The sequence below is a fragment of the Phyllostomus hastatus genome, unplaced genomic scaffold, assembly GCF_019186645.2.
Source record: "Phyllostomus hastatus isolate PE091 unplaced genomic scaffold, TTU_PhHast_1.1 phas_scaffold_78, whole genome shotgun sequence".
In the NCBI taxonomy this organism is placed as follows: domain Eukaryota; kingdom Metazoa; phylum Chordata; class Mammalia; order Chiroptera; family Phyllostomidae; genus Phyllostomus; species Phyllostomus hastatus.
In genome coordinates, this window is record NW_025334041.1 from 108,348,132 (window position 1) to 108,367,429 (window position 19,298).

Below are 19,298 nucleotides of genomic sequence, written 5' to 3' on the forward strand. Positions count from 1 at the left end.
CCACCCATTCATCCATGTAACAAATACCCGGACCTAACAAACACACTCTAGATCCTTGGCGTTTCCTGTGTCACTGTTTGCATCTCGCTGATTACTTATAAGTGAGAAAGATTAAAAATGTGGTTTGAATTATTTTGGTGTCAAACAATATTCTAGAAAGAAATGTTCAACTAAAAAGTTTTAAATAAATAAACTAAAAATTGAAAGGAGGGAGAAAGGGGAAAAGGGGATGGGGGCGTGGAGAGGAAACTTCGGGGTCTGTGCAAGCAGCGGTGTGTGGGAATCCTGTTTCCTGCCTGGGTTCTGATTTGCGAGGGAGAGTTCCGGGTCTGCGGGCGCTGAGAACACCACCCACCCCACGTAGCAGGGAGGGGACAAGATGGGCTCTGGAGAGGTGGGCAGGAGTGGGAGGAGTTTTCAATTCCTTGAACTCCATAATCCGGATTCCGGTATCCGAGCCTGAGCTTTTTCTTTCTCCCCCACCTACCAGCTCCCCACCCCACCCTTCTCCAACACACGCGCGCAATTTTCCTAAGAACTAGGAGCTAAGAAGGAAGAGGAGCAAGCAGGAGTCGATTGTCTTTCCCGCTCCTCCGCACACCAGCCCCTTTTCTTCACACCCACCCACCGGGTGCCGGGTCTTCCTGAGCCCCCAGGGTAAAGAGCGCCCTCACACGGGCTGCACCTTTAGCACAGGTTTGTCCGCCCTCCCCAGTCCGGGGCCCGGGCCCTGTGGCAAGGACACCCCGTTCTTCATCTGTAAAACTCCTCGCTGCATTGTCGTGGGACCTCTGTCCTTACGGCACGGAAGGAGCTCCGAACAGCGCCAGGCACCTTATCCGTGCCTGCCTCCTCTGGCGAATATAAGCGAGGGGACCGTGCGCTCCAGCCGCGCCTGGAGGGTAGCTGCCATGCGCCAGGGACCCTGCAGCGGGGCTCCCAAGCCGCTCCTCGCCCCTGCCGGACTGCTGCCAGAACCTGGGGGGGACTCTGGCCTGACTCCGTCCTCGTGACAAGATAGCGGATGACACGAAGCGGCCCGTGGCGGCCGCTGTGCAACCCTAGGTGGCTGCGGAGACATCCCCATTTTTCAGACGAGGAAACAGGCTTCACTCCAGTGCCAGCACTCTTGGACTCAGAGGCTCAGGGTTCCGAGCCGCCTGCCCCCCACCACAGTATTTCTTTGGGGCCCTCCTGGCCCCAGGCGGAAAGTCTGGGGACAAAGGACCAGGAAAGTTCTCGATGCTGAGTCTCACCCCTCTCTCAGGCTCCCAGCCCCCGCGTGTGGGTGTAAGGGGTGCCTCCCCACGACGTCCGGCGGGGCCAAGCTGGTACGCGGTTAGGGGACAGGGGGGCGGCGGTACCAGGGCTCTCTGATCATAGGCTGACAGGAGCCACCGCGCGGGTCCCCAGCCACTGCCCCCTCGGTGTCCAGGGCGTTGCCCTGCCCTTTGACCCCTGGGATGCTGATTAACGAGGCAGCCAATAGGTGAGTGGGCGGAACCACGCCTCCCCGAAGGCCCCAGAACACAGCTGGGAGCACAGCTCCCTGGATGGCCATGGAGCGTCCTGTGAGAGTGAGGACTTGGGTGGCGGAGAACCGGGCCTCCTTCCTGCCCCCGGTCTGCAACAAGCTCCTGTGAGTCCCCCCGCACGCCTCCCTCCTCCTGTCCCCTGTCCTCACCTCCTCTTCTCCGTCTGCACCCCTCAGCCCTCACCCTCCAGCTCCGAGTTCCTTGACCCAGAAGCCAGGGGCTGTCATCAAGATGTCTTCAGAGAAGTAGGGTGGGCAATTCCGGGTTCCACCGCCCTTGTTTTGTTCCTCTTTCTGGCAACTCAGGCATGGAGGCTGTGACCTTGACTTCTGAGGCTGCCTGGGTGAACTGAGGCTAGGAGAGATGAGAATGGCCGGTGGCAGCCCTGCCCATCACGCCCAAGGCTGAGAAACTTGGCTCTCCAACCCCCAGGGACTCTCAGAAATTTGGCCCCAGAATTGCAGTAGAACTTATGACTAGGGATAGCCTAATCATGCACCCCGACTCTGTCTAGAAAGCCACCACAGGCTTGTCATGATTTATTGCTTTTCCTCTTCTCCTCCCCGCTGGCAGGCACATGCACACTCACACTCACGGATGCACATATTCTGTCTGTCTGCCTGTCTCTCTCTCTCTCTCTCTGGCTCTCTCCCAGCAGACCTGGCTGGTCCAGCCAGTGTTTTCCCAGCAGACTTCTCAGGCCCTCCCAGTCACCTCCCTGCACTCCCCTGGGCTCCCTCCTCCAGGGTCACAATCCCATGTTAGTCATTTCCACAGAACATCTCCAACAAGGTGGCCCCTCGAAGCACACAGTTACAGTCCCTCATACTTTGACAAGCCAGAGACTGAGCCTTGTGCTCTTGCATCTTCTCACTTAATTCTCACAGTAGCCCCAGGAGGTAGGATTTTAATAAGTAACTTTCCCAGTGTCTCGGAGTTAGGGTGGGACAAGGTCCTCACTCAAGCCCATGGACGGGTTTCACTCCAAAGCCCACACTCTCGGTCGCTGCGCGCCACCACCAGGGCTAACAGGCAGCTTCCACCCAAAGCCCTCACCTCTTTCCCCACCTCTACCCTGTCCACAGCCTCATTCTCAGCCCTCTGGTTTCTCCTCTGATGGTGTCTCATACCCGCCTGCTCCTCTTCAGCCCCAGGGCCACTCTCTGGTTCCACCCTTGTCACCTCCAGCCTGGGGAGTGGGAGTCGCCCCACCTCCAGGCCCACCCACCCAGCCCTCCAGCGCTTCCCCAGTATCAGTAATCACAAAGTGCAGGCCCTCCCCTCAGTCACTCAGCAGGTGTTCACCGAGCACCTGCTACAAATACATGCCAGGCACTGTCAGGACACTAGCGATCCAGCAGGAAACCAATTGACAGAAAAGCCCCTTCCTCAGGGACTGACTTTCCAGTGGGAGGGGCAGCCAGTAAATAAAGACAAACGGGGTGGAGGGCCAGGCAGACCTGCGGGGCACAGGCCACGGTAGGGCTGTGGCTTCATCCCCTGTGTTGGCAAGGACTGTGAGGGAGACTCTGCTCCAGGCCTGTTTCTGCTCCTGGTGTTTTAGTGGCGATCTTTGCTTTCCTTGGCTTCTGCGGCATCACCCCCATCTCTGCCTCACTTTACATGGTGCTGTCCTGTATGCCTGTGCCTAAATCTCCCTTTTTAAATAAAGATTTTATGTATTTTTAGAAAGGGGGGAAGGGAGGGAGAGAGGGAGAAACATCAATGTGGTGTTGCTTCATGAGCGCCCCCTATCTGGGACCTGGCCCGCAACCCAGGCATGTGCCCTGGCTGGGAATTGAACCCGAGACCCTTTTGTTCACAGGCCAGCACTCAATCCATTCAGCCAAACTAGCCAGGGAAAAAGCTCCCTTTTTATAAGGACTCCAGTCATATTGGATTAGATGTCCACCCTACTCCAGTCAGACCTCATGATAGCTTAACTGAGTGCATCAGCAATGACCCTGTTCCCAAATCAGGTCACATTCTGAGGTACTGGGGGTTAGAACTCCAGTGTGGGAGTTTGAATTCATCCCTATGAATTTGGAAAGGTGGCAAGGTTGGGGGGGCACATATGAAGCTGCTGGAAGGTTTTGAGCAGAGGAAGGTCATGATCTGACTGATGCACTCTGATGGATGGGTTGAAATATTTCTTGAGTGAGCTTATTCAAGAACTTTCCACATGTAGCTAGATCATTGATTTTCAACTGCTGTGCCACAAGAATTTTTACAACGTGCAACACCTGGCTGTTTAGTCAGGGGCACTGACCTCTTTTCCCTTAGACTGTCAAATTTAAAAAACAACAACAAGCCCTAGCTGGCATAGCTCAGTGGATTGAGTGCGGGCTGTGAATCAAAGTGTTGCAGGTTCGATTCCCAGTCAGGGTACATACCTGGGTTGCAGGCCATGACCCCCAGCAACTGCACATTGATGTTTCTCTATCTCCCTCCCTTCCCTCTCTAAAAATAAATAAGTAAAATTTAAAAAAAAACCCACACAACAATAGCTGTCTGGTGTGAATGAATCAAAATTACCCCTGTTTTTTGTCATATCAGCAAAAAATACCATGTACTTTTCATGCGCTGCAGAATTTTAGTGATTACTTTATGTGCACGAGATGAAAAGGGTTGAAAGTCGCCAGGATAGATTAGATCTCAGTAATGATTACTGAAAAAGAAAAACATCTTCCTAGGCTCTCAGGCACCCCATAGGCCAGGACCAAACTCCTTGGCCAAACTGTCAAGACTGGGGGTGACTTGACAGTTCAGGATGGGGGCGACCCCATCCTGACCCAGCCTTTCTCCATCGCTCCCCAAGACACTCCCACACCACCAGGACCCCCAGTGCTTCTGGCCTCAGGGCCTCTGCACTAGTTTCCCCTCCACTTCTTAAAGCAGGCGCCTCCCAGCTATAGCCCAGCAGTTTGCGGGGAACAGAGAGTCTCAGAATCAGACAGCTCTGTAGGGAGCGGGAGGTAGACAAAAGTCATTTTACCTCTACAGAAAGCAGGGCCTCCAGCTCACCCTCCTGTGTTTGGAGATCTTGAGTGCAGCCCAGGGATCCTGACCGATGAAGAGAGACATTCACCTACTACTGGGTCAGAGCATGTGGGCGACACACACAGAGGAACTGGACAAACACACACACGCATCCACCAAGACACAGATGCAGAAAGACACAGGCATGCATACAGTCTCAGACACACGCAGGCTCTTGGACGTGCACGGGCACCCTGGGATGAGAGTGGAGGGGACAAACTTCAAAAACTGACGGGGCAGGATGCAGAAACTGCCCTGTTGCCTCTCCCAGGTGTGCCCAGGCTCCCTCCAAGCCCCCCACAGGCTGCTGATGTTTTCTCCCATGAGCTGGTTCAGCACCTCTCCCCTTTCCTCCATTGTAGGCATAAGGAGCAGCTCAAAGTCATGTTCATCGGGGGCCCCAACATCAGAAAGGACTACCACATCGAGGAGGGCGAGGAGGTAGGCATGTGGACTGCCCCTCCCCTGACGCAGCCCTGGGGCAGGGGGACGCTCCCCAGCCAAGACCAGAGCCTGTAGACAGGAGACATGGCTGATGGGTGAAGGGCGCTCAACCGAGGTCACAGGCAGCAGTGTTGCCTGCGTGGTGTGGGCACCCAGTGGCACCTTTGACAGCTCCATCCTGAGAAACAGCCCGGCCTCTGCGAGCAGGACAGGCTCTGGCTGTTAGCGTCATCCCTGGACACAGGTGCTGTCCTTGCTCCAGGCAGGAGGCCCTGGCCCCCTCCCCCCAAACCCGAACATGCAAGATTGGCTTCCAAAGGGAGACCCAAACACTGAGAGGGACCTGGGTGCTCCACTCTGGTCCCAGGAGCCGAGTTCTCTGAGAAGGACTGGGGCTGGAAGGCCCCTCTGTATCTAGAGGGTACAAGACACATAAGCTGCTAGTAGCTCCTGGGGGATGGGAGGACAGTGAGCCAGTGGGAGGGCGTATTTGCAATTTTCATTGAACACCCTTTTGAACCTTGAATTTTGGTCTGTATTTCTGTGCTACCTCCCCCAAAGTAAATAACCAAGAGTAAAATAAAGAAAAAAAGATGGGCCCTGTTAAGAAGAGACACAGATGGGTTCCCAGCTATCAGAATCTGGTGACAAAGGATTGGTATGGTCCCCTTGCCTCTCATCCCGGGGGCCTGGCCCTGGGGTTCAAGGTCCAGAGTCCAGTTTAGTCACCAGCCTGTACCCGAACTGCTGGCAGCTCAGCCACAGCTGGGGACTGGGCACACCTGAGAATCGCTCACTTCACAGATATTTACTGAGCACCTACTATATGGGGGCAGTGGGGCTGAGAATCCAGGGCCAGCAGGGAGCAGCAGCCTCCACAGGGCAGAGCTGAGCCGGCCAGCCCCTCACCTCTCACACTTCCCCGGGCCCACACCTCTCTGGCCACCCCCTCTTATACCACACCCCCTGGAGACCACTTTCCTTTGAAGAAAAAAACAGCAGAGAAATCCAAAACTGCAGGGAAAAGGCAGGATTGGGTTGGGAGCTGCCATGATGGGGGGGCGAGGCCAGCTGCAGGGTCTCCCCTGCCCACCTCGGTCAGACTCGGACGCCCGCATCATGTCTTCCAGAGGCTCCCACTCGGTTAGCCCTGGGCTCAGTGCCCACCCCTCTGTCTCCTTCCCTTCTTGTACCCTCCCACCTCTTCACCGCCCCCACCTCGGTGTCCCCCCAAGCTACTCTGATGGATGGCTGTCCACTTAGGGACCCAGGCCAAGCCCTGACTTAGCTGGGTGGCTGACAGATAAGGAGGACTGGCCCGAGCAGCTGTCCCCATGCAGGTGGCCTGGGAGAATTTGGCTAGAGGTGGGTTCGTGAAGGCTTGGTCCCAACCTGAGGCAGAGGAGAGTTCTGGGCAAAGGCCCTGGGAGAGTCAGCATCCTCTGTGTTCCTGCCTGTCCTCACCCAGGGAAGCCTCACCCAGGGACTGCAGGCCGAGCTGCAGGAGCCACCCAGCCCCAAGGCTCAGACTCCTCCTCCTCTGGTGAGAGAACGGGGTCACTGAGCCAAACTTTCCCCTCGCTGTGCTCAGGCCTCAGCCACAGCCCTTTGGGTGCCACGGCTCACCTGCCACACATGCTCCACTTACCCCAGTCCTTCCCTTAGAAGCACAGGTGTGAGGAGGCCCCAGCTGCGCATGTGCCAAGCTGGGAGCGAGTCTGATTCCCCCTAACCATGTGATCTTGGACAGGTCACATTGTGTCACCTCTCTGTTTCCTTAGGGCACATGGGGATACTGCCCCTGCCTGGCAGAGGGGTTCGATGTACGCACAGTACATGCACAGAGCCCGGGGCAGAGGAGGTACTTAATATGCATTGGTTCTCCGCACCCCCTGGCCCCTCCCCTGCCTGTTCTGCCTGTAAGGCCTTTCCAGGCACCAGAGCTCCAATTCAATTTAGTATCTGCCCACAGGGACAGTTAATCTTCTAGCCAGCACCAGGCCCCCAACATTATTTACTTCCAAATTGAGCATAATTCCTTTTGGATTGCCCAAGGCTGTTTGTGATCTGCTGTTCTGGATCTGCACCTCTGCTCCCGGCCAGGCCTGTCCCTCATCACAAGGAAGGCTGCTGGACTGAGAGACAGGACAGAATTCCACTTCCCTGCTATGGTTTCGTTTGATGGCTACTAACACCTTTTACCTGCCTGCACAGGGTGTGAATCTGACCCAGACCCCACTCCAGCCCCTACCTCACCCCAGCTCTCCCTGATATTTGCAGGGCCCGAGGGCTATAGCCGCTCCCTAGGCTCGCTGGGCTCTTCCTTTCGCTCCCCCTACCGTGAGAGAACCGCAACCCCATCCCCACAGGTGCTTCCTCCCGGCTGGTCCGTGGATGGGGTGGTGCTGCAGAATTTCTCCCTAAGAGAGCCTGGGAGGTTTGTTTGTTTGTTTGTTTTTTAATTGTTTTAAATAACTTGCATGGGTTATTTCTAATAATAAAAGTAAATATTGTTTATTGTAAAAAATGTGAAATACAGAAAAACAAATGTATACCTCATTTGTAATCCCACCACTCGGGGAATCCGACCACCGTGGACACCGCTTGGATTTACACATGCTTGGTTACCTAATTGGGATCCTGCTGGGTGCAATTCTGGCTCTTACTTTAACGTGATAGTGATAACTTTAGCATTTTCCACTTTGCCACCTTATTAACAGTTATTCAAACATAGTTTTTAATGGTTGCACAATGTGCTGTGTTTTGACTCAATCCTAAAACAGTGACCTTTCCCCTATTATTACTATTAGCACTATTTTCTTCCTCCCGCCATCACTGATACATTGTGAGCAGCACCCCAGGCAGACCTCACAGCACCTTTCTGAGTAGATGCTGTCATTTTATGGATGAGGGAACAGAGGCATGGAAAGGCCGACAGAACTGACCCAGGGCGCACGGTGACCCGGCTGAGCTGAGGGCCATGTGACGCTGGCGTCTGTGCTTTTAACCACCGTGTGCGGTGACGACACAGCCTTGCATGTACGACGTGCGCCAGGTGCATTCCTGACTCACTGCAGCACCTGCCTGGAGAGGGCATCGCTGGCTCAAGAGCATGAGGTGGCCACTGTCCCGGTTCATCCTGGATGTTGTTGGTGTCAGCACTGAAGGTCCTACATCCAAAGAAGCCCCTCTGGCCAGCCTGCAGGGCTGTGGGCTGTGGAGGCTCTTCCTGCCTGTTGCCCAGTGTCCTCCACAGGGGTTGTGTGGGCGTGCCCCTCACGGCAGACCGTAGGGCCACATTCCTCTAGTTTCCCTGAGTTCAGCTTGATTTCTCTTAGTAGATGCTGGGACAAGGACCTCTGCCACTCGTAACTCCTTACATGATAATAATCATTATTATTAATAACACCCCTTCAACTACGTGGCTGGGGCGTTTAACACCCGTGCAATGTATGGCTGGTGGGGAGAAAATGCATCTGCCTCCCCCTCTCAGCTCCAAGGGGTGATCTCAGCCAACATGTTTATTATATACTTAGGATGGAATAGGGGAAATGCAGTAGGAGCCCCCCACCCCACCCTGGGGAGCTAGCAGAAGGAGAGACCTCCGGTCCCCCACGACCCCAACCCAGCCCAGCTTCCAGCAGGGCGCCCACCCTTTACATGGCGGCCTCCTGAGGGACCTGGACAGGCGCGGCCTCCTGCCCCCAAGCCACACACCGACTGTCGTGTCCTGGGTACTTTGGTCATCGCTTGCATGTAGAGATGTGATCCTTGTGTGTCACTGGCACTTCTGTCTGTGGCACACGTCAGGGGAGCCTCGGGGCAGGAGTGACAGAGCTGATCATAAACTCTGAGGGCCTCAGGAACATTCTCTGGTTTCCTTGTCAGAAATCAGGCCAAGGACCTAGAAGCAGTGAGGGAGGGGTCTGAACACCTGTCTGCTGTCTGGTCCCACAGGTGTTTTACCAGCTGGAGGGCGACATGGTTCTCCAAGTCCTGGAGCAAGGGAAACACCGGGATGTGGTCATTCGGCAGGGAGAGGTGAGGTGGGCCCCAGCAGGTGGGAGGTGAAGGGCCACCAGAACAGGAACTGACCCAGACCACTCATCCTGGCTTAGGTCAAGATCTTGTCCTCCCGCCTTTTTCTGCCCTCCTGCCACCTGCCCACCTGCCCCAACCCCATCCTCAGGCACTCCCTCCTCTGGGCTGCCCCATCCTCAGCACAACCCGACATTTTCTCCGGCTCTCTGGTGGAGGCTGGGCAGAGAGGTGGGCTGGGCTGGACCCTCTGGGTCAGCTGGGAGGCCAGGACACTGTAGGCACTGAGGTCTCCTTGGGGGGTCGAAGTCTTGCTGACACCTTGTCCCCCCACTGCAGATATTCCTCCTGCCCGCTAGGATCCCCCACTCTCCGCAGAGGTTTGCCAACACTGTGGGTCTGGTGATTGAGCGGAGGCGGCTGAAAACCGAGCTAGATGGGCTCAGGTAAGTGGGAGAGTGGGGCAGAGACAGGGGTGGGGGATGGGGTGGGTGAGGTAGGCAAGCAATCAAGGAAGCCATCTGAGATAGACCCAAGAAAGCATTTCCTGGCCACTGAGCAAGAATGGGGAGGCCATGGAGACCCTGTATTTGTCGGCTGATGGGGAGAGGTTAGGGTGGGCGGTGCGATGGGTTTGATGATGGAGGTGGTAGGATGTTCTCGGTGACCCTCTGGTTGCCCGTTCAGCCTGCAGACCTCGGGCTGGGACCAGAGCCTGTGCTTTCTGCACTGAGGTCTGCAGAGGGGTTGGGAAGGGTGTGGACGCTGAAGGCGGACCCAGCTGACCCAGGCCAGCCGCAACACCTCCGCTCCTCCAGCCTCCGCCCCCGGGTGTATTCAGTCTCCGCCAGGGTGCTCCTGCCCTGGCTTGCTTCCCTGCTCCACTCATTCCACAGCCAGCGCTGGCGTTTGAACTGCACTTGCTCGGGCCCGGCACCAGCCCGAGCGCGTTATGTGCACTTGAATGCAGTTAATCCTCACGGTGACCCTGTGGGGCCGGTACCTTTGTCATCTGTACTTTACAGGTGAAGAGACTGGGTGCGGGCAAGTCGAATTTGCCAGAAAATGGCCGAGCTGGCAGGACACGAACAGAGGAAAGGCCAGGACAGGCGGGATGGGAGCGGGAGTCACCCCCAGAGAGGGGCCGAGCGCCCCCAGCAGGGCGATGTTTCCAGAGCTGACTTCCGGTTTGGTTCCCATCAGTCACCCAGTTATTATCTTCCGAAAGCGGGGCGCCGCCTGTGGCTCAGGGGAACATAGATTTTTACAAAAGCTAAACTACTTTTCGTATGTTTTACTAAGAAAATTAAAAATTCCCAACAAGTTACTGACAGCTGTTATAGCAAACATTTTTTTAATGCTTTCCTTTTTTCTAATTATCAAAGTCATACACATTCATTCTTGAAATCTGGAAAACTACAAGAAGGCATGAACAAAATTAAAAATTACCTGTCAGGAGAAGGGTGAATGTTAGGGTATGTGAATGTTATCTCAAAAAGAAAATTCAAAACACACACACAAAAAATCCAAAACCCAAAACAAACCAACCAACTCCCCACCACAAACAGTAATAAAGAGAAAAGAAAAACAATTGTCATCCCACCAGTTAAATCTAACAAAGCGCATAAGCTTCCATGTTGTTTTTCTTGTGTGTATCTGCACCTTCTGACATTACAGCCTTAATTCAAGCCTGGGTTTGAGTTTTGCCTTTTTTTACATAAAGAAAATCTGTATTTCTTATAATATTAAATTCCTTTTTAAAAGCACCATGTTAATGTCTGCCCGCTAGTCTGCTGTGTAATAGTCTGTCGTAAAAGCAGATGCCTGGCCTCAAACTCTAAAAGAAAACCTTCCCGTGGGGCTTTATCTGGGGAGTCTCTAGTGATGGGGAGGACGGTTTCCTCAATAACATTTTTATAGCAAATTCAATAACAGATTTCATTTGGCTGCTCTGACCTTTAATAAAAGCCAGGGACTCAACATTAAAATTCCACTCTGAAGACAATTTCTAGAGGACATCACGGCCCAGTTAGGAAGCTCTGTGGCGCCCAGCGCCCAGGGTAAAACTGAGGTGCTGGTGGGGTGAGGCATTGTGCCTGTTAGCGGGACTCCTTCTCTTTCTGGGGAGCAGTTGGAGGACAGGCAGAGCTGCCCGGGCCCTGGGGGCTGAGACTGGGGACTCGGCATTCGGTGACAGATGTGCTGCACACACAGGGGCGGAGGGACAGCCCTGGTCTGCCAGGTGCTCCTTCCGCCCGCTCCCCAAGCCAGGCGGGGGGCTTGGATGGGCCTCCAGTACCTGTAGTACTAGAGGCTATGTGTACGTGCATACGGACCTTCCTCCCGAGAAGAAGCCCAGGGCTTTGCTTCAGTCCTCGAAGGCCTCCATGGCCCTGAAAGGAAAGGCTCTCTCATCTAGGGGGCATCTTCCACATGTTGGTTCCTGAGGGTTCCATGTGCTCTGACCTAGAGTGCCAGTAGGCAGATGGAACAACCAGCCACAGGCCCTGCATTCAGGGTCAGCTTCAGCTCCGTTTCAGAAAAGCAAAGATACTTGCCACGATGCTCTCTACGCTTATAAGATGGTTTCTAGCCTATCCTGCTTTTGCCACTTACAGGCCGTAATCCCTGCCAAACTGCCCAGCTTCTCTGAGCCTCAGAGTCCTATCCACTTTGAAAATCATCAACCTTCAGGAACCAGGAAAAGCATGCAAATGGGGTGGTTAATCATCCTCTCACTTTGGGGGTGCACATTGCTTCTGGGAGAGCCAGGCATGGCCACTAGGTTGCGTGCTAACAGGGCAAAGCTAGCAACCGGCTCTGCAGGACCTGCAGCGCCTGCAGCCAGGCCCAGAGATCAACAGGCAGAGCTGGGTGGGAGGGAGGCTTCCCTGAGGCTGCCCAGATGGGGCGCTGTTTACCCATCCTTCACTCGGGCAGGTACTACATGGGAGACACCACAGATGTCCTGTTTGAGAAGTGGTTCTACTGCGAGGACCTCGGCACACAGCTGGCCCCCATCATTCAGGAGTGAGACCCACCCCAGCCCCGCCCATCATTCTCCTGAGGCCCCAGGCTCTGGCTGGGCAGCTGATGCCCCTGAGAAGTGCTCCCACAGCCCTGGGATTTAGGGAGAAAGATGACCTCTCCCAGGGTGGGAAGCCCAAGCTGGAAACCCCCTTGGGGAGGGAAGGAGGCTGCTCCACAGGTCTGGGAGTGAGCAGATGGCAGATATGAGTCGTATAAGGACCCCACGAGTATGTGTGGCCTCCAACACCCCAGAGCATTTGTGTGTCTGCTTCACTGACCTCTCAGTCTGGAATGCTGGCCGCTCCTCCCCTTCCTCACATGTCCCTGCAGGTTCTTCAGCTCTGAGCAGCACAGAACAGGAAAGCCCAACCCTGGTAAGGCCACCAGAACCGCCTTTCTCCTTCCTTCCCTCCCTCCTTTCCCAGGGTAGAATGGGTCTTGGCCTAGGGTACTAGGGAGTCCCTTTTTGAGTACTCTGCCCAGTACTCAAGGTATGGGAAGATGGCACCAAATAGTACCCCCATATGGCTGCTGGGTCCTTGGCCTTGGTCCAGAGCCCATTCCTGCAACTGAGAGCTGGGTCCCCTGGGAACCGGGTCTGCTGGGACTGGGAGGGCTGGACCAGAGGACACTGACCACAGCTGGACCATGGGTGCAGACCAGCTGCTCAAGGAAACGCCGTTCCCGCTGAGCACACGATCCGTCACGGAGCCTATGCCCCTGGAGGCCTGGTTGGATAGCCACCGCAGGGAGCTACAGGGGGGCACACCCCTCAGTCTCTTTGGGGACACCTATGAGACTCAGGTAATGTAGCCCTGGGCGTCCACCCAGCAGCTCTAGGAAACGGGAACTACACACACACACACACACACACACACACACACACACGCAACTTCGGAAGTTGTAGACATAGGCAGAGGTCTTCCTTTTTTTTTCTGACTCAGAAAACAAAAGCTTTACTGTGGGTGGTCCTGAGAAATCTTCCTTTGCCTTCAGAGTAGGGAGCTGTCGCATCCAATGATAGGTTTCTAGGACCTGGGGTCATCCTCCTGCTAGGGATTCCTGAGCCTTTGCCCAGGCACAGCCTTGGGAGTTGGAAGGGAGAGAGGTGTTTGGGGGTGAGGGTCAGGTGGAAAGGTATACAGAGACCCAAACGAAGCTGGCTTTCTTTTATTCAACACTTACTAAGTGTCTACTGTGTTTCAGGGAAAGGGAGATAGAATCGCTGCCGCAGAGAGTGTATAGTCTGGTAAATGGGCAAGTTAATCACTAATCACCACAATTGTGATACAATATATTGGGTAGAGAAGCTTTAGGAAGCCACAGGAGGATAAAAGAGGAACCTGCACTGGGAGGGAGGTCAGGAAAGGCTTCCTGGAGGATGTGATGTATAAGCTACATTTTAAAGTGAATGTAGGCATTTAGAAAAGAAAGGGAGGTAGTGAAAGCATTCTGGGGAAGGGAGAAGCATGAGCAAAGGCCTGAAAGCTTAGAACAGGCTGGCCCTGTAAGGTAAGCGGGGGGCGCGGCTGGTGAAGCGCGGGAGTAGGGGCAGCCTGAGCAGCAGGCAGTGCCCAAGCCTTGGAGGGTCTCCTGAGGCAGGCAACATTCAAGGACTTATCCTGGAGACAGCAGAGCTTCACCCAAATATTGAAGCAGGGGGATGATGAGGCCGGATGGGAGGGCAAGTGTGGGGGCAGGGAGACCTGCTGGGAGGCTCATACTTGCTTGTGCTTTACAGTGTGCAAATGGCATGTCCTTGCCGTGTGAATCACATAGCCCCGTGGAGGGTCGCTCACTGAGTGCAGACTCTGAAAGCAGGTGCACACGGCAAAGTCCCTGCCACCTGTCATGACAACGTCATTCAGCGCCACGCTGGCCTCAGGGCCTTGCCTTCCACCTCTTTCTCACCCCTACTCCCACCTGCTTCAGTTTATGCCAACAAATACCCACCTAGTGCACCCTGGGCCAGCAGGAGTGCGGCCTGCATGGTTGCTGCAGGCTTCCAGGCCTCTTGCTCTGGTTCATCCCTTCCCATCACCCTCCTGCTCCTTAGGCCAAAATTTCACAGTCAGGGAGGTGGGCCTGGCACCCTTCAAAGGGCACCCTTTGAGGAGCTATGTGTATGCGCTACGTGAGTCTGTGCTATGCCATGCACACGTGCAAGTGCCCCTAGGTATGCCTTCCTGTGGGTCAGCGATAGCTGTGGCATGCCACAGAGGGACCAGGTGTGTGTGTGTGTGTGTGCGTGTGTGTGTAGAGGGCTGGTGTGTGTGATCCCGAATGGCCGGTGGGCAGCACCCACTGTGATGGAGGCAGCAGGGAGGCCTGCAGCCTGGGCAGCCTCTGCATCACAAAGGGAGATGTGGCTGCAATGCACGCCCCGCCCCTGCCCCGCCCCTGCCCCACACTGGTCTGGTGTCTGGGGGCCAGGTTTAAGGCCATCTCCTTTTGGGGGCAGGAAGCACCAGAAAGATCTGTGTCATTTCCTCCCAGGTGATCGTCTATGGACAAGGCAGCAGCAAAAGCCCGAGACAGGATGTGGACGTGTGGCTCTGGCAGCTGGCAAGTGGGGTCTGTAGGAGAGGGTGGCACAACCTCCTGCCCTTGGGGACCAGGCTGCTCCCGGGCCTGGCGCCCCACACTCCAGATCGGCTCCCAGGGCCTCCTGCCAAGGCTGACTCAGGACTCTCGGTCAGGCACTGAGGCTTGATAGACCCCCTTCAGTTCTCCTGCTCTTCTCCTCCAGGAGGGCTCCTCCACGGTGACCGTGGGGGGACAGCACCTGAGCCTGACCCCTGATGAAAGCCTCCTGGTGCCCAGCGGGACTGAGTGAGTCCAGGAGGAGGACTTGCCCTCGGCTGTGGGACTGTTCTCCTCTCCCTGGAATCCTTAGGGCCCGGCCTTGCCTGACCCCTGCCCGCCTGTGTCTCTACAGGTATGCCTGGGAGCGAGGGCAAGGCTCCGTGGCCCTGGCTGTGACCCAGGACCCTGCCCGCAAGAAGCCCCTGGGGTAATTCTCTCAAGCAGCCACAGCGCCACCCCTGCCGAACAGCTACTTTCCCAGCCCCCGCTCCTTCCAGGTGCACTGCTGCTCAGTGACTCCGCGCCCCTGCCAGGCCCTGGACGTCCTCGTTGTCACCCATTCTCCTCCCATCCCCTGGCGCCAGGCTCCTGTGGGGCCAGTCACTCCCTCCTGTCCCCACAGGCTCAGTCCAGCACTTGTCTGCCCCCAAGAAGGCCCTCAATAAAGGCTTCCTGGTGGACAGGCGCCTGTGGTTCTACAAGGACACAGGCTGTGGTTGACGGCTGACCCCATTATCTGGGCGTGGGGAGGGTCCACTGGGGCTGTCCCTGCGTGCAGAGGGGCCATCGTCACTGGGCATGTGGCCCGACCCACACAGGCATTGTCGTCCTGGGGGCACAGCTGGCCTCGTCTCCCTGCCTCTTTCCCATATATTCTTTTTACATAATTTTAAAAAATAGCATCTGTTTGGTGTTTTCCCCCAACAGCAGGGGTGATTTCCGCCGATAGGATCAGTGGGGGGCACAGAAATACCTAAAGCCTCCGCAGCCCCCACTCAGAGTTCAGCCGTGTTAACACATGAAGGCCGTGAGGGGCCCTGAGGGGGCTCAAAGCTGTGTGAGGAGGCTGGCCATGGGGAGGGGTGTCTGGCTGCCCGCCCCATGCTCGCCCTGCTGGGTGAGGCATCCCACACTCACACTCAGAGGGCTCCTGGGCAAGGTCTGGGACCCGAGTGCCGGGAGCCCCAGAAGCAGCAGTGGGTGGAAATGAGACATGAAAGCTGTAGTGGGGGATCTGCGCTCAGGATCCTGGGACTTCACTGAGCAGGTGATGAGGGGCAAGCAGGGGCAGCTGCAGCTGGATGCAGACAGAACAGGTTCCTGGTTACAGTCAACATTTCCTCTGGAAAGCTTCAGTTCTGAGCCCTGCCTTCTCCACCGTGGCCCAGCGGCTCACTGCTTTGATCCGCTCCACTGAAGAGCAGAGCGGAGCCGGACTTTGCAGAAGAGGCTTCTGGCCCTGGGGGATGTCTGCTTCACACACCTGTCTCCCGCTAAGGGCTCTCCTCTCCTGAATGCAAAGAAAAAACACCTTCAGCCTCCCCCAAACTTGCAAACAGTCCAAGGCAGTGAGGGAGAGGCCTGGTGTGTGCTGGGGACTGCAGCCATGTGTGGCTCCGTGTGGAATCTGAGACAACGTGGCAATGTCCCAGGGAGGCCTTCAGCAGAGTTGAGGTGGCCACGAGAAGAAGCAGTTTGTCCCTAGTGCCTAGCCCAAGACAGAAAATAATAACAATTAGATCTTCTATTTCTCTGAAACACTCGTTCTGTGCCAGGGAATTCCCTAGAAGTTGTTGCATACATTATCTCATTTAATCCTTACCACTCGCTAGCAAGGGAGTAGCTCCCCACTTTAAAGATGAGGCTCAGAGAGGTTTAGAAAGCAGGCAGCTCCGTGTGCAACTGAGGCCTGTCTGCATTCAAAGCTCAGGCTAGGGGTCTCACCACCCTGCACCCTGTAGTTGCAGCCTGTCTGCCCTCAGCTTTGGCCAGACAGGGGCCCAGGGCAGGGGCATCTGAGGGAGAGGAGTCAGTGGAATACTGTGCCTGAAACCCAGAGACAGAGCTGGCAGCACACGGCACACCACAGTCCGCTGGCAAGGGTGGGTGTCGGGTCCTGGAACTATAGCCTTCCTTTGTGCTGTCCCAGGTCATCGGGAACTGCAGGCCCTCGTCTCTGCCCTCAGGCGGGGCCACAAGGCTGCATGAGAACACCACGCAGCGGGAGAGCAGGACTTGTACGTGGTCCGAAGCTAGCCTCAGCCTCCCACTCCCCTCTCTTCAGTGAATGCTAGGTGGAGGAGGAGTGTGGTAGATAGTGGACACGGAAATTGCAGGATTCTCAGCATTGTTCCATTCCAGGGAGAAGCCCCCAGGTCCCCAGATCATGGCAGTAGAAATCGGCAAGGGAGCCCTCTCTCTGTGGGATATATTTCATCATGTACATGGACTTGAGACCATCACAGACTTTGGAACCATCAGGAGTCTGAGCGTAACTATAGCAGCCAGCAGAGCACAAAGAGGCTGACCCCACAGGCCATGCGCACAGTCGGGCGTAGACTCACCTCCTTCTCCCAGAACACAGTCCTGCTGGACCCCAGTCCCTGCTGCCGCAGCAGGTGGGGGCAGGGAGGCAGCTGCCCAGCCTGTACACACGATGGAGGGCCGGGGTTGGCCAGGGTGGCAGGGTGAGGCCGAGAGCTGTGGGTTGCCAGGACCAGCTTCCTTCTTCAGCAAGATGTCTGATCACTCAGAGCTGCACACACTCTGCCCCAGCTCACCCCAGGAGGGCCCTCCTCCTGCTTCAGGGTCTCTCTGGGCCTCCACCTCACCCCTGCTGGGCCCTGCTTCCTCCTCTTTCCCCAGGAAACACAGATGGTCCCTTCCAGTGTGGGATCAGAGACCTGGGGGAGGGGTCATCGCCCAGTGTGGGTAGGGGAGGCTGGCACGGAGGGCAGGCTGCAGGGTTCCCCTTTGCTAGCAAACAGGAACACTGGCTGTTTCTCAGTGGCTTCCAGGGCGCTGAGTCACTGCAGCAGCCAGTGGACAGACAGCACTCACCCCTGAGCACTCTTGCAGCGGGAGAAAGACTGCAAACTTCTCCGGGTCCACGGCCCATGCAGCACATGGAATTTCATAATCAGAGCGCTCCCTCTGCCCTTCCTGCCCTTCCTTCTCTTCCTTCTCTCTCCCCCTCCACTCTCCCTTCCGCCCTTCCTCCCACTCCCTTCTTCACGCTTTTGGCCCTCACCACTACACTGGGGTCACCAGCCTCCTGCGACCCAGCCTCTTCCTCCTGGGTGTCTGCGTTCCTGGCGCCAGTCCTGGGTGTGGAGTTCATCCTGGGCCTGGTGGGGAACGGCTTGGCCTTCTTCATCTTCTGCGTCCACACGCGGCCCTGGTCGTCCAACGTGGTGTTCCTGGTCAGCCTGGTCTTCGCTGACTTTCTCCTGATCATCAACCTACCCCTCCGCATGGACTACTACCTCCACGACGAGACCTGGCCCTTGGGGGACGTCGCCTGCAGGATCAACCTCTTCATGCTGTCCGCCAACCGCACGGCCAGCGTGGTCTTCCTCACGGCCATCGCACTCAACCGCTACCTGAAGGTGGTGCGGCCCCACCACGCACTGAGCCGGGCCTCGGTGCGGGCAGCCGCCTGGGTGGCCGGGGGTCTCTGGGGGAGCATCCTGCTCCTCAATGGGCACCTGTTTGTGATCGCCATTCCCAGAAAGTCCTGCCTCAGTTACCAGCTGGGCATGAACTCCTCGGCCTGGACTCGCTGGCACAGTGCACTGTACTTGCTGGAGTTCTTCCTGCCGCTGGCGCTCATCCTCTTCGCAGTTGTGAGCATCCTGCAGACCATTCGGTGCCGTGGCCTGGGCGGGCGGGCAGGCCCCCGGAGGGCCAAGCGCATGCTGGCCGCCGTGGTGGCGGTCTACACAATCTGCTTCTTGCCCAGCATTGTCTTTGGCATGGCAGCCATCGTGGCCTTCCACCTGAAAGCCTGCCCCGCCCTAAACATCTGCTCACAGCTCTTCCACAGCTCCCTGGCCTTCACCTACCTCAACAGTGTCCTGGACCCCATACTCTACTGCTTCTCCAGCCCCAGCTTCCTCCGCCACTGCCGCACCCTGCTGGGCCTCAGCCAGGGCTCACAGGGCCCAGACAGCGATGAGAACTCCTACCAGCCCCCCAGCCGTCTCCAGGAGGCCTCCAGGAAGGCAGAGACCATAGGGAAGCTGCAGGCGGAGGGCTCACGGGAGGTTTCCCTGGAGTAAGGGAGGCCCCTCCTGGGTCTGGGGTCTGCAGGGCATTCTGGCGTGGAGGGAAGGGTCACTCCTGGACTGTTGTCAGCACAGAGTGCCTCAGCCAACTGCACAGGAGCCAGGTGGGTGGCAGGGAGAGAAAGAGTGTTGGCCTCATGGAGGTGTGGGCCTGGCGTCACCTCCAGAGTGCATGAGAGTCTGATGTTGATAGGCAGGGGCTGTGGGGGCTGCAGCTCAGCTGCCCAGTCCCGCCCGGGTCGTTAATGTGAGAGCAGAAGTCTTGCTTCAGAAATTGGACAGCTGTATGTTCTGGGGTCTCCAGCTCTTCCTTTCAATACTAATAAACTTTCTTGGAAAG

At 56.4% G+C, this 19,298-nt stretch overlaps 2 protein-coding genes across 2 annotated transcripts; both read left to right on the top strand.

Moving 5' to 3' along the window:
- The first annotated feature begins 1,484 nt into the window (after positions 1-1,484).
- HAAO (3-hydroxyanthranilate 3,4-dioxygenase) lies at positions 1,485-15,352 on the top strand. Its single transcript, XM_045828162.1, has 10 exons — positions 1,485-1,639; positions 4,937-5,015; positions 8,976-9,059; positions 9,396-9,502; positions 11,997-12,086; positions 12,417-12,460; positions 12,745-12,890; positions 14,583-14,651; positions 14,836-14,918; positions 15,025-15,352. Exons 1-10 carry the CDS (start codon positions 1,554-1,556, stop codon positions 15,101-15,103), a joined length of 867 nt encoding a protein of 288 aa, XP_045684118.1. The 5' UTR covers positions 1,485-1,553; the 3' UTR covers positions 15,104-15,352.
- Positions 15,353-15,539: 187 nt separating this feature from the next.
- On the top strand, positions 15,540-19,298 carry OXER1 (oxoeicosanoid receptor 1). Its single transcript, XM_045828161.1, has one exon. It carries the CDS (start codon positions 17,789-17,791, stop codon positions 18,950-18,952), a length of 1,164 nt encoding a protein of 387 aa, XP_045684117.1. The 5' UTR covers positions 15,540-17,788; the 3' UTR covers positions 18,953-19,298.

Excerpts from the sequence above, each read along its gene's own strand:
- HAAO (XM_045828162.1), top strand. The coding sequence starts at position 1,554 with ATGGCCATGGAGCGTCCTGTGAGAGTGAGGACTTGGGTGGCGGAGAAC. Across the intron at positions 12,087-12,416 it reads CTGGCCCCCATCATTCAGGA|GTTCTTCAGCTCTGAGCAGC; the intron begins GTGAGACCCACC and ends ATGTCCCTGCAG. Across the intron at positions 14,652-14,835 it reads ACGTGTGGCTCTGGCAGCTG|GAGGGCTCCTCCACGGTGAC; the intron begins GCAAGTGGGGTC and ends CTTCTCCTCCAG.
- OXER1 (XM_045828161.1), top strand. The coding sequence starts at position 17,789 with ATGCAGCACATGGAATTTCATAATCAGAGCGCTCCCTCTGCCCTTCCT.